Source organism: Prinia subflava, chromosome 11 (genome assembly GCF_021018805.1).
Source record: "Prinia subflava isolate CZ2003 ecotype Zambia chromosome 11, Cam_Psub_1.2, whole genome shotgun sequence".
In the NCBI taxonomy this organism is placed as follows: Eukaryota; Metazoa; Chordata; class Aves; order Passeriformes; family Cisticolidae; genus Prinia; species Prinia subflava.
This window is the reverse complement of record NC_086257.1, coordinates 24204276-24216828: the sequence shown is the minus strand read 5'-3', so window position 1 is coordinate 24216828 and position 12553 is coordinate 24204276. Positions and strand designations below refer to the sequence as shown.

Genomic DNA, 12553 nt, shown 5'->3' with positions numbered 1-12553 from the left:
CCAGCCTGTGTAGGGAGCCTGTGACTCCTTTACCCAGGAGCTGCAATAAAAATAATTCTCCAAATAAACCAATCCTTTCCCAACTCATAAAAACCTGGTTATTGCCCACCCCATAGCGAGGGTGTCTTAACATTCCTTTTATTGTCATTTTATTGCCAAATCAGGTGTGAGATTAGACGTTGGATGTTCCATGTAATCTGCTCGGAAATCAAATTATTTGACCTCCAAGCCCAGCGCTGCCCCTTCCCGCTGCTCTCCTGTTCAATATGCAGCATTTCCCCAGCATGAATAAAAAATTGAGGACAAATTAGAATCTACAGACAGCTGACCCCAGCTCCAGATTAGAGGCTGGGGGCTTGTGCTGGTTTAAATGTTTTAATTACCACAGTCCCTCCAGCCCGGTGAAGGACACACAGCAAAATGCTCATTTTTTTTCTTTTTTTTTTTTTTTTAAAGTGACTAAAAAGCAAAGAAAGAAAGAAAAAGGCTCCCCCTGCCTCATTTGAATTTTTCAGTTTGATTACATTTGCACTTCCATTGGAGCTATGCTAATTTGCTGCATGAAATTAGGTTTATTAGCAAAAACTGCGACTTTTCCAGGAGCGTTTTCAGTGGGTGGATTTTTGTAGTTTGGTTTTTGTTTACTGGCTTTGGGACTGCCTGAAAAGTGACCAAATCCACAGGGGATTTTGCCTCCAGACTGGGTTTTACTCCAGATAAATTCCAAATAGGTGAAGAGGAAAACTGAAAAAAAATATAAAAATGCAAAGGAAAAATTGGAACACATGGGATAATATTAGGGAGAGGCTTTGGGCTCGTTTCTCCTAATCTACCACAAATAATAATATTTTTAAATACTGAGCTTCAAGTACATCACGGCAGGGCCTCGTGTGGGGAGGAGGAGCTGGGGACTCATCAGAAAACCGGGAACAGGAGTTGTTCCAGGATATGGCAGAACAGAAAATAGGAATTTTTTTGCAATCAATCAATCAATCAATCAATCAATCAATCATTCCATAGGTGGATGGCTGGGAGGGTGGTGCTGGCTGGGGCGGGCGTTATCCCAGTGCCTTTATCCTGGAATTTGCATTTCCTGGTGGTGCGTTTATCCTGGAATTTGCATTTCCTGGTGGTGCCTTTATCTGGAATTTGCATTTCCTGGTGGTGCCTTTATCTGGAATTTGCATTTCCTGGTGGTGCCTTTATCCTGGAATTTGCATTTCCTGGTGGTGCCTTTATCCTGGAATTTGCATTTCCTGGTGGTGCCTTTATCCTGGAATTTGCATTTCCTGGTGGTGCCTTTATCTGGAATTTGCATTTCCTGGTGGTTCCTCTATCCTGGAATTTGCATTTCCCGGTGCCTTTATCTGGAATTTGCATTTCCCGGTGCCTTTATCCTGGAATTTGCATTTCCCGGTGCCTTTATCTGGAATTTTTTCCTCCTTTCCCGTGCCCGGCGCGTGCCGGCCCGGCGCCGAGCGGATCAGCTCTGCCCCCCACCCCCCTGGTAAGCACTGCAAGGTTTTGAAGCCCTCTGGGGAAATAAATTTGGCAGACAATCAGCACGAGTAGATTTAATTATCGCTGCGAGACCTTTCCCTTCTCCGGCTCGGCGATCCCGAAGCGCCTTTCCCTGGAACCCGCGCTGCGCTCCCGGTTTGTCCCTCCGCGCCGTGATAAGCCAAGCAATTACTGCTTTATTGATTTTTCATCAGGGCAAATTTAAAGTTGATTTTTTTCCCTGCAAAGGCAGGGGTGATTAAGTGCTTCCCGTCGGTTCAGTCCCGGAGAGCTCCGTGGCAGAATCCAATATCCTGAGGTCAACCTCTGCAGGGAGATAATTCGGTGTCTCGGCCACGTGTGAGGGAGAGGAATCAGGGCTACAAATGCGAGGGGATATCTGTGGAGACAGTTTAATTTGTTCCATTTATATGAACAAGTCGTGTGGCACATGCTTGGAAAATATCATTTTGAATAGGCCTGGAAATGAGGCCCACGTGGGCAGGGAGGGAGGGGGATGCAAACGAGAGCGGGAGCGTGCAGGGGAGGCAGCTGGTCCTTGGGCAGGGAGCAAACCCCATCCCTGAGGGGCATTCCCGGGTTTTACACAGCTCTCTGGGACTTTCCTTTAGCAGCAGGGAAATTCCTCACGTCCCAACCCGTTCCGTGGTGCTGTGATTCCGTGATTTGGAGCGATGGAGGGGCCACGGAAGCAAAGTCAGAATGTACAGAAAAACCTGGAGGTTTTTTAGAAAATCCCTTAATTACAAACTCTCTAAACCCAAATTAGAAGTTTAATTTTTTATATTCATCCTTGACCTGCTGGCCAGGAGTTCTCCCATGAAGGATCTCATCCATGGCCACCACAGAGTATCCTGAGCTGGAAGAGACCCACAGGGATTCCACAGCCTCCAATCCTGCCCTGCCCAGGACACCCCAACCCCTGATTTCCCTTCCCACTGCCTTCAGAGAGAGCTGAAAGCCTCTCCCGGGTGTGATGGATATTAAAGCACAGCCTGGACGTGCCAGGAGAAGATTTGCTGGGGTGAGGTCAATCAGTAATAAGTTAAAGTGCTTTACTCAGCCCTAGATTGGGGTGCCCTCAAGTTCATCAGTTACTGCCCGAGGTCCTCATTTATCTCCAGTAAATTTTCCTGAAGTTCAATGTGGTGGCAAAGACCAAACTCAACCCGTTTAACCCCCAAATTATTTAATACAGATCATACATTTAGGTGAAGACGTGGATTATTTTTCCTGCCTCCTCAGAGCTGGAATTTCCGATATTCCTGGTTTTTGCCTGGATGCTGTCAGGTCTGGTGCCCTGGGTGTCCCTGGTGTGCCAGTGTCCCTTCATTAGGCTGGCACCAGCACCTGGTGCTGTGCTGCTGCTGCCAGGAGGCTGCCCCAGCGTCTGGCAGCGCTGCCATCGTCCCTTAGCTCTGTTTATTCTTTGGGCTGCTGGTTGGAATTGAAAGGGGGCAGGAGCAAATCAAGGAGAAAATAAAAAATGCCAGGTTTGGGGGCCGTGGCAGAGTGTGGCTTGTTGGCAGGAGCAGCCTCGTGGTGATGATGAGAGGTGGGAAGGGTGAAGGGGAATTTGGGGTCTTGGCCACTCTCTGTGTCCAGAGCTGAGGGAAGGGGATTGGAAAGGGGATCGATGGCCCCCCATGGATAATGGCTGCTGGAGGAATCAATTCCTGGCTTTTTATTAAAGCTGCTGTAATTAATAATCACTTCTAAATGTGTTCCTTAAATTTCACCCTGCTTTGTGCCTGCCCATCCTCTCCTGTCCCTTTGTGTTCCAGACTTCCCTCTCCTGCTTCCCTGAGGAGCCCCTGATCCCAAAGTCCTGGGGATGCTCCGGGGCTGGAGCCAGGCTGGGAGAGCTGGGGGTGCTCCCCTGGAGAGGAGAAGGCTCCAGGGAGAGCTCAGAGCCCCTGCCAGGGCCTGAAGGGGCTCCAGGAGAGCTGGAGAGGGACTGGGGACAAGGGACAGAGGGACAGGACACAGGGAATGGCTCCCAGTGCCAGAGGGCAGGGCTGGATGGGAGACTGGGGAAGAATTCCTGGGCTGGAATTCCCAGAGCAGCTGTGGCTGCCCCTGGATCCCTGGCAGTGCCCAAGGCCAGGCTGGAAATTTGGGCTTGGAGCAGCCTGGGACAGTGGGAGGTGTCCCTGCCATGGCAGGGGTGGGAATTAAGTGATCTTTAATTCCTTCCCACCCAAACCATTCCATGAGTCTTTAAAAATATCAAAGTATATTTGAAGCTGATATTTGAGTGATCTTATTTTAGCAATCACAGCTGGTGTCATTAAAGTTTTACTGTTCTACAAGTGAAACAGAGAAATTTATGATCTCCCTAACCGGGAAATTTATGATTTGTTTTTACAAATTGAAAGTCTTGAAATCGTCTTCAAATTTCAAGATGAGAAACAAATCTGATTTCTGTACTTCATTAATGTTGTGTGTTTCCCTGCCATCTCCATGGCATTTATTTGTGCTAAAGGAGAAGCCACTTAAGGGAATGGGGCTGTAAAAACCATCATGGAATTGGTTATTGGACTTCAGTCAGTGGAAACACAAATTTATAGCTGCGTATTGGAAAGCTGTTTCTAAAGGGCAAATAAACAGGGGTGTATGGGAAATAAACAGGGGTGTATGGGGAAAATAGTCAGGGACGTATGGAAAATAAAAAGGGGGTTATGGGGAAAATAAATAGGGAGTTATAGGGAAAATAAATAGGGATTTATGGGAAATAAGCAGGGGTATATGGGGAAAATAAATAGAGGTGTATGGAACAAAATTCCAGATCCATTTGCTCAAGCCACATTCCCTGGTGTGGGGATTTATTTTGATTAAAATTCGGGGTTTGTGGGTCTGGGCCGTGTGAATGTGGCACAGGTACTTCCAGAGGGGTGTTTTTCTGGGAATCCATGGGATGAGCATGAGGCTTCACTGGGAATTGTCCCATTCAGGCTGGCTGAGGCCCAGATAAATGGGGAATCTCGAGGTGATGATATTTTATTGCTGCTGGGCAGACCTTCAGCTGGAGCCTTTATTCCATATCCCAGCTAAAGGCTGGGAAAGAAGTGGAAACAATTCAAACCAAGCAGCGTTTGCTGATGTGCATTTCCTTTTCCCTGCACCACCCCAGGGTGTTTGGGGCAGCCGGAGGAGCTGGGGCTGCCCTGCCTTTCCCTGGGGGGTTCTCAGGGCACGGAGTGGGAATGAAGGGCTGGAAGTTCTGCCTGGGGTCACCCTGTGCCAGCACAGCGTCCCCTGGGAGGGCTCTGTGTCACCCTGTGCCAGCACAGCGTCCCCTGGGAGGGCTCTGTGTCACCCTGTGCCAGCACAGCGTGCCCTGAGAGGGCTCTGTCACCCTGTGCCAGCACAGCGTCCCCTGGGAGGGCTCTGTGTCACCCTGTGCCAGCACAGCATCCCCTGGGAGGGCTCTGTGTCACCCTGTGCCAGCACAGCGTCCCCTGGGAGGGCTCTGGGGTCACCCTGTGCCAGCACAGCGTCCCCTGGGAGGGCTCTGTGTCACCCTGTGCCAGCACAGCGTCCCCTGGGAGGGCTCTGTGTCACCCTGTGCCAGCACAGCGTCCCCTGGGAGGGCTCTGGGGTCACCCTGTGCCAGCACAGCGTCCCCTGGGAGGGCTGTGGGGTCACCCTGTGCCAGCACAGGATCCCCTGGGAGGGCTCTGTGTCACCCTGTGCCAGCACAGCGTCCCCTGGGAGGGCTCTGTGTCACCCTGTGCCAGCACAGCGTCCCCTGGGAGGGCTCTGGGGTCACCCTGTGCCAGCACAGCGTCCCCTGGGAGGGCTCTGTGTCACCCTGTGCCAGCACAGCGTCCCCTGGGAGGGCTCTGTGTCACCCTGTGCCAGCACAGCGTCCCCTGGGAGGGCTCTGGGTCACCCTGTGCCAGCACAGCGTCCCCTGGGAGGGCTCTGGGTCACCCTGTGCCAGCACAGCATCCCCTGGGAGGGCTCTGTGTCACCCTGTGCCAGCACAGGGTCCCCTGGGAGGGCTCTGTGTCACCCTGTGCCAGCACAGGGTCCCCTGGGAGGGCTCTGTGTCACCCTGTGCCAGCACAGCGTCCCCTGGGAGGGCTCTGTGTCACCCTGTGCCAGCACAGCGTCCCCTGGGAGGGCTCTGTGTCACCCTGTGCCAGGCCAGGGGAGAGAAGGGAGCCCTGGGCACAGCCAGCAGCACTTTTGGAAGTGGCAGCACAAAATGATCCCTGGAAAAGCAGGGGAGGCTCCAGGCTGCAGCCCTGAGTCCTGCACGGTTCATTTCCACCCCACCACACCAATTCTTCCCCTGGATCCTCTGTCCAGTCCCCTTTTCCTGTCACCTCTCTGCTGCTGGATCCTGGGATCCAGGAATTGTTGCTCTGTGCCAGTGCGTGGCTGTAAGGTGGACAAATTCCTCTGTAGGAACAGCGGTGTGGGATCCCCACTGGAGAGTGCACCTCCAGCACAGAGGTTATTTGGGATGGAGGGATGGAGGAGACAGAGGCAGGCAGTAATTGCCTTTAAGATCAGAGCACAAAGCATTACCTTGGATTTTACAAGGCCAGCGAGCAACAAAAGAGCAGTAATTTATGAGCTCAGCGTAAAAGAAGAGCATAATTGCATTAAAAATTAATGCTAATGAACACTAAAATGGGGAAGGTGGTTATGATGAAAGTTTGGATTCATCTTCCCCGGGTTGAATGATGGCTGGTGCCTTGATTAATGGCTTAATTTCTATCAATTAGCGGGGAGAAATCTCCACTGAGACAAGGGTAAATTGAGCATCGGATTACAGCCCCGGCTTTGTGTGCCCGGGCGGGAGCGCCGGGCTCGGTGACAGACACGGGGTGGCCACGAAAATCCAGAAAACTCCTGTGCCCTCCCACCCTGCGCTGCCGAGCCCAGGAGCTCTCCAAAAACACCCCAAAAACACCCCAAAACGCCCCAAAACGCCCCAAAACTCGGGCATGCAGAGCTCCGGCAGAAATTTCACCTGCTGAAATTCAAAGTTCTGGAATTGGGCATTCTTAAACTGTATTTTCTTAAATTTAATGTTCTTCAATTCAGAGCTCCCTTGCTGAACTTTCCCCTCCTGTTTTCTGCTGCATTTTATACCTAATGCTCCCAGGTTTTTAAAGGAAAAGCTGTTGGTGTCCACACTTGGTTTAAAATCCTATAAAAATGAGGTTATTATCACTATAATGTATCAAAATAGCAAAATTAGAATAGTCTGGTACTCTCTGTAGTATTCTCTCCAGTGAGAACAACAGTGCTCACAAAATGCTGTATTTAATACATTTTAATAACCTCACTTTCATAGGATTTTAAAACAACCCTGGACAAAGTTTTTCTTGTTAATTTGCGTTTTTCCTACTTGATTTGTAAGTCCTATGTGCTCCCCATAGAGAACAAATACTGGGGTACTCCCAAATTGCTACTTTAATACATTCAATTGTATTTTTCAAGTGCTTGCAATGAAGTTGGGAGCAGAGAAATGAGCAGGCCAAGCTTTCTGTGCCCAGTTTCTCTTCTGGGCTGTATTTATTGTTCCCGTGAGTCTGGCTGGGAAAAGTTCCTGCCCTGGGAATCCCGAGAGCTGGGAAAGCCCAGTGTGGGGCAGGGTGTGGGGCTGAGCTCAGGGACCGGGAATGGGAAACCTTGTCCTGGGTAAGGGATGAGCGGGATGGGAGCTGATCCCCAAATCTGGGATGGCTCTTGCAGGTCTGGGTGCTGCACGGCTGGGGGCTGCAGGGCTGGGTGCTGCAGGGCTGGGTGCTGCAGGGCTGGGGGCTGCAGGGCTGGGGGCTGCAGGGCTGGGGGCTGCAGGGCTGGGGGCTGCAGGGCTGGGGGCTGCAGGGCTGGGGGCTGCAGGGCTGGGGGCTGCAGGGCTGCTGCGCTCGGAGCATCCTCGGGCTCGGCATCCGCGGCTCCAGCGCTTTGAGTGAGGCGGTGCCTCCCTCTAACGGCAGCGGAGCCCGGCCGGGAAACGGGAGCAGCGACAGGAGATCCCGGCAGGGGAATATCCCAGGAATATCCCGGGGAATATCCCGGGGAATATCCCGGGGAATATCCCGGGGAATATCCCAGGAATATCCCGGGGAATATCCCAGGAATATCCCGGGGAATATCCCAGGAATATCCCGGGGAATATCCCGGGGAATATCCCGGGAATATCCCAGGAATATCCCGGGATGGCCGCGCCCCGGCCCGGGCAGGAGCAGGAGGGACCGGGAGTGCGGGAGTGCCGCGCTCAGGGCTGGCAGGGACGGGACATCCCCGGGCTGATCCCGCTGGATCCCGGCTCTGGGAGCTGTCACTGCTGGAGCGGCCGCTGAAGCTCCGGGGAGGGTCTGGATGGGGAGAGAGGACAGGGAAGGTGTCCAGGGGGAATCTCCAGGGAGGAGCTTCAGGGAAGTTCTCCAGGGATGATTTCCAGGAGGTTCTCTAGGAAAGTTCTCCTGGAGGGATCTCCAGAGATGATCTCCAGGGAGGTTCTCCAGGGATGATCTCCAGGGATGATCTCCAGGGGAGATCTCCAGGGAGTTTCTCCAGAGAGGGTCTCTAGGGAAGTTCTCCTGGGGGGATCTCCAGGGATGATCTCCAGGGAGTTTTTCCAAGGATGGTCTCCAGGGATGATCTCCAGAGAGGGTCTCTAGGGAAGTTCTCCAGGGAGGTTCTCCAGGGAGGTTCTCTAGGAAAGTTCTCCTGGGGGGATCTCCAGGGATGGTCTCCAGGCAGTTCCCCTGGCCTCAGAATTCCAGCACCAAGCTGGGAAGGGTGCAACAACTGATCCTCTCCCGATCCAAACAGAAAGGACTTGGGGCAGGAAGGTTCCCTGAAAAGCAGAGCCCCAAGGTTGGTAAGGTCTGAGGTGACACAGCCCAGTGAGTCCCACCTGTCCTGCTGGATTTTCCCCCCTTTTCCCAGTGCTCCCCTTGTCCTTAGTGCAGAACCCAGGATCTCCCCCAGCCAGGGAGGTTTTTGTGTCATCCACTGCAAACTATCCAGGGAAAATCTTCATTTTTCTTTAATTTGTCAGTTTGTGCAGCTTGATTAAAACTGGGTTCAATTAAAAACCGTGGGATGTGTGGAAACCCAGCTCTGCTGGAAAACACGCAGCTCTGTAAGGCAGCAGGATAAAAATATCACTTCCAATAACCCCAAATAAAATGGGATCAAAGGGGAAGTATTTTCTGCTGTAGTTGTTTGTTTAGTCTGGGATCTGGGGGTGTTTCCTTCTTTTAATCCTCAGCTCAAAAGAGCAAGAAAAAATAGCAGGGTTCTTTCTGTATTTCAAAGCTTTTTATGTAAAATGTGTTATATTTTTAAATTAAATTAACCCCTTAAATCTAATTAGTAATATAGGAAGAAGCAGATTCTGAGGAATATTTGAGGTTTATTGTCATTGCTTTAATTCTGGAGTTAGACCTGCTTGGAAAAATCTCTTTAAGTTCATGTTCATGGTCAGGATTATGGATAAGCAATGAATCCGTAAAAATTTACACTCAAGGATTAGCCAAGAAATATTTAAAACATGTTTTTGTTATGGATCATTCACAAGATACTGTTGGTCATTTAATGCTTCTATTTCAGTGATTTTAAAACTCTTAGAGGAATAAATTTTGTCTTTAAGGCAAAAATGGGAATATTTTAGGCAGAGCTCTTAGGGAAGTTTTCCTTTCACCTGAATTCTCTTTCTTTTACTTTTATGTGATTCTCTGCTGTTTCTGATGATTGTGTGTGAGGTGTTTTGGGGTGGCATCAAAAGAATTCCAGCAGATTTTAGTTCTCAAGTGACATTCCAGGTTATTGCTGATCCAGCCTGATTCCACCTCCCACTGCCCCAGGCTGCTCCAGCCTGGCCCTGGGCACTGCCAGGGGACAGGGACAGCCACAGCTGCTCTGGGAATTCCAGCCCAGCCAGGAATTCCTCCCCAATCTCCCATCCAGCCCTGCCCTGTGGCAGTGGGAGCCATTCCCTGTGTCCTGTCCCTCTGTCCCTTGTCCCCAGTCCCTCTGCAGCTCTCCTGGAGCCACTGGTCCCTCTCTGAGCTCTCCCTGGAGCCTTCTCCTCTCCAGTTATCCCGCAGATCCTTAGGGCAGTGTTTGGGATGTTCCCAGCCCTGCCCCCCCTGGTGTTCTTTGTACTCAGAGCTCTCCCTTGGAGCAGAAGATTTTGGGCTGTGCTGCACGAGCGGTTTGTCCTGGCGTGTCCCAAAATCTCCTCCAGGCATGGCTGGGACAGGGCCTGGATCCCAGGATCTCCCTAATCCCACAAACCCCACAAATCTCACAAACCCCACAAATCTCACAGATCTCACAGATCCCACAAACCCCACAAATCCCACAGATCTCACAGATCCCACAAGTCCCACAGATCTCACAGATCCCACAAACCCCACAAATCTCACAGATCTCAGATCTCACAAATCCCACAGATCTCACAGATCCCACAAATCTCACAAATCTCACAGATCTCACAGATCTCACAGATCTCACAGATCCCACAGATCCCACAAACCCCACAAATCTCACAGATCTCACAAATCTCACAGATCTCACAAATCTCACAAATCTCACAGATCCCACAGATCCCACAGATCCCACAAATCCCACAGATCTCACAGATCCCACAGATCCCACAAACCCCACAAATCTCACAGATCTCACAAATCTCACAGATCTCACAAATCTCACAGATCCCACGGATCTCACAGATCCCACAGATCTCACAGATCTCACAGATCTCACGGATCTCACAGATCTCAGATCTCACAGATCCCACAAATCTCACAGATCTCACAGATCTCACAGATCTCAGATCTCACAGATCTCACAAATCTCACAAATCTCACAGATCTCCCTTCCCTGTGCAGACCAAGCCACCCTCCTGGACCAGGTGAAGCGAGTGAAGGAGATCGAGGCCATCGAGAGCGACGCCTTCGTCCCACAGAGCTTCAGGTCCAGCAAAGAAGTCAAAAAGGTGAATTTTCCTTCCAAAAGGGCCACTTCCCTCCCAAAAGGGGCACTTTCCTTCTAAAAGGTGAATTTTCCTACCAAAAGGTGAATTTTCCTTCCAAAAGATGAATTTTCCTTCCAAAAGGGGCACTTCCCTCCCAAAAGGGGCACTTTCCTTCTAAAAGGTGAATTTTCCTTCCAAAAGGTGAATTTTCCTTCCAAAAGGTGAATTTTCCTTCCAAAAGGGGCACTTCCACTCCCTTTTTGCTGCATTATCCTCCCAGAGCCAGGAGGAGGCTGCACTATTAATGATTTTCCATGGATGAAAGAGCTTCAGGGTTGACAACCTTAAATCCACCTGAGATCCCACCAAGGACTCCCTGATGGTCTCAGGGTGAGTTCAGGGAATTGAAATGTGGCAGAATTTAAGGAAATCACTGGTTTGAAGACCTTTTTAAGAGAAGCAGAAGAGTTAAAATCCCAAAGTAATCAGACATTTACTTTGTAATTAAAGTGGAGATGATTTGAATGCTGCTTAACTAAAGCCAGGGTTCAGGTCTGTATTTATCCCCTGAAAAGAAGCAGCTTGGTTTTCAATCAGCTTTCCAGAAACCCAACAGGAGACATCCAGATCCCAGAATTTCCCTGAATTTTGGCCACCAGGTGTTCTGAGGAACTGCTTTGGGGTGTGTTCGTTTCCCCACCTGGCAGGGAGTGTTTGGAACTGTCCCTGGTTGTCTCCCCAGGAATTTCTTGCAGTTTTTTGCCTTTCCAGGAGTCTCCAAGAAGCTGAAGCAGCTTCCTCAGAAGGGATCCAAAATCCCAGTGCAGTTTTTCAGGCTCTCTCCCTGCACCTCTCTGTGGTCACTGCACACCCTGTGTCCTGAGGATGCTGAGAACTCTTTCATGAGGATCCCTTCAGGGAAGACAGCCAAGAGCTGGGTTACAATACTGCCACACTTGGGAATTTGGGGATAAAACACTCAATTTTTGTTTCTTTTCCAGTCTTCAGACCCTCCTGAGGCCCAGCACGAGGCTGTGAGTGCGGGAGCAGGAGCCCCTGAGGCAGCTGCTGCTGAGAAGGAGCCCCCAGCTGCCAGCATCCCCACTGCCATCAAATACCAGGATGACAACTCCTTAGCACACCCAAACGTGAGTGCTGATCCCTCCTGAGCCGGGATTTATCCCTAATTTAGCTTTGGAGCAGCCCCTGGGATGAGGTGTGAGCCCACAGCCTCTGCTCCTCACAAAACCCCTGCTCTGGAGATGCTGGGATAAAGAGGATCCCACCCCTCCCAGCACCCAGCAGAACAATCCCACGGGGGTTCACCAGGAGTTCTGGAGCTACAAATGAATTTTATAGCAAAATATAATTAATGTAACCCTGGGGAATTTAAGAGAAATAAAAATTCAGGACAAATTGGTTTCTGTAGCTGGAAACCTGGTGGGAAACACAGAACTTGCCCCTTTTGCCACCTTGCAAAGTTTTAAACACGGGACAGACTTAAGATAATTTTAAATCACTGTGGCTAAACTTGAGCAAATTCCTTTGGGAGCACTTTAGTTGGAAATAGGAGGACTTCCATAGAGGTTTTTTAAGAATCAGAAAGTCAAAAATGACTTGCAGTGAGGAAATCAGAGTGGGTTCTGTAAAACAGAGATCAGGACATGTCCAGTGAAGATCTGCAATCCCCAGTGATGATGATCCCTGAGACCCCTCCCAGGCCAAGCTGTTTTAGGGTTCCCTGAGAAGGCTCAGCCTTTATTGATGTTTTGGGATCCCCTTTGTCCCCAGCCCCCCTGAGCTGTTCTGGGGGTGCTGTGGCTGTTCCTGGGGGTGCTGTGGCTGTTCTGGGGGTGCTGTGGCTGTTCCTGGGGGTGCTGTGGCTGTTCCTGGGGGCTCTGGGGGTGCTGTGGCTGTTCCTGGGGGTGCTGTGGCTGTTCCTGGGGGCTCTGGGGGTGCTGTGGCTGTTCTGGGGGTGCTGTGGCTGTTCTGGGGGTGCTGGGGCTGTTCCTGGGGGTGCTGTGGCTGTTCTGGGGGCTCTGGGGGTGCTGTGGCTGTTCTGGGGGTGCTGTGGCT

The 12553-nt window shown here is 50.9% G+C and overlaps 1 protein-coding gene across 3 annotated transcripts in view; it reads left to right on the top strand.

Annotated features, from left to right (window-relative positions):
- RSRC1 (arginine and serine rich coiled-coil 1) overlaps positions 1–12553 on the top strand; it is a 101228-nt gene that overhangs the window by 88038 nt on the left and 637 nt on the right. For all 3 annotated transcript variants that reach the window (XM_063408483.1, XM_063408481.1, XM_063408482.1), the window contains 2 exons: positions 10392–10498; positions 11479–11625. In XM_063408483.1, the coding sequence (XP_063264553.1) occupies positions 10392–10498; positions 11479–11625 (254 nt within the window). The remainder of the gene's footprint in view (positions 1–10391; positions 10499–11478; positions 11626–12553) is intronic.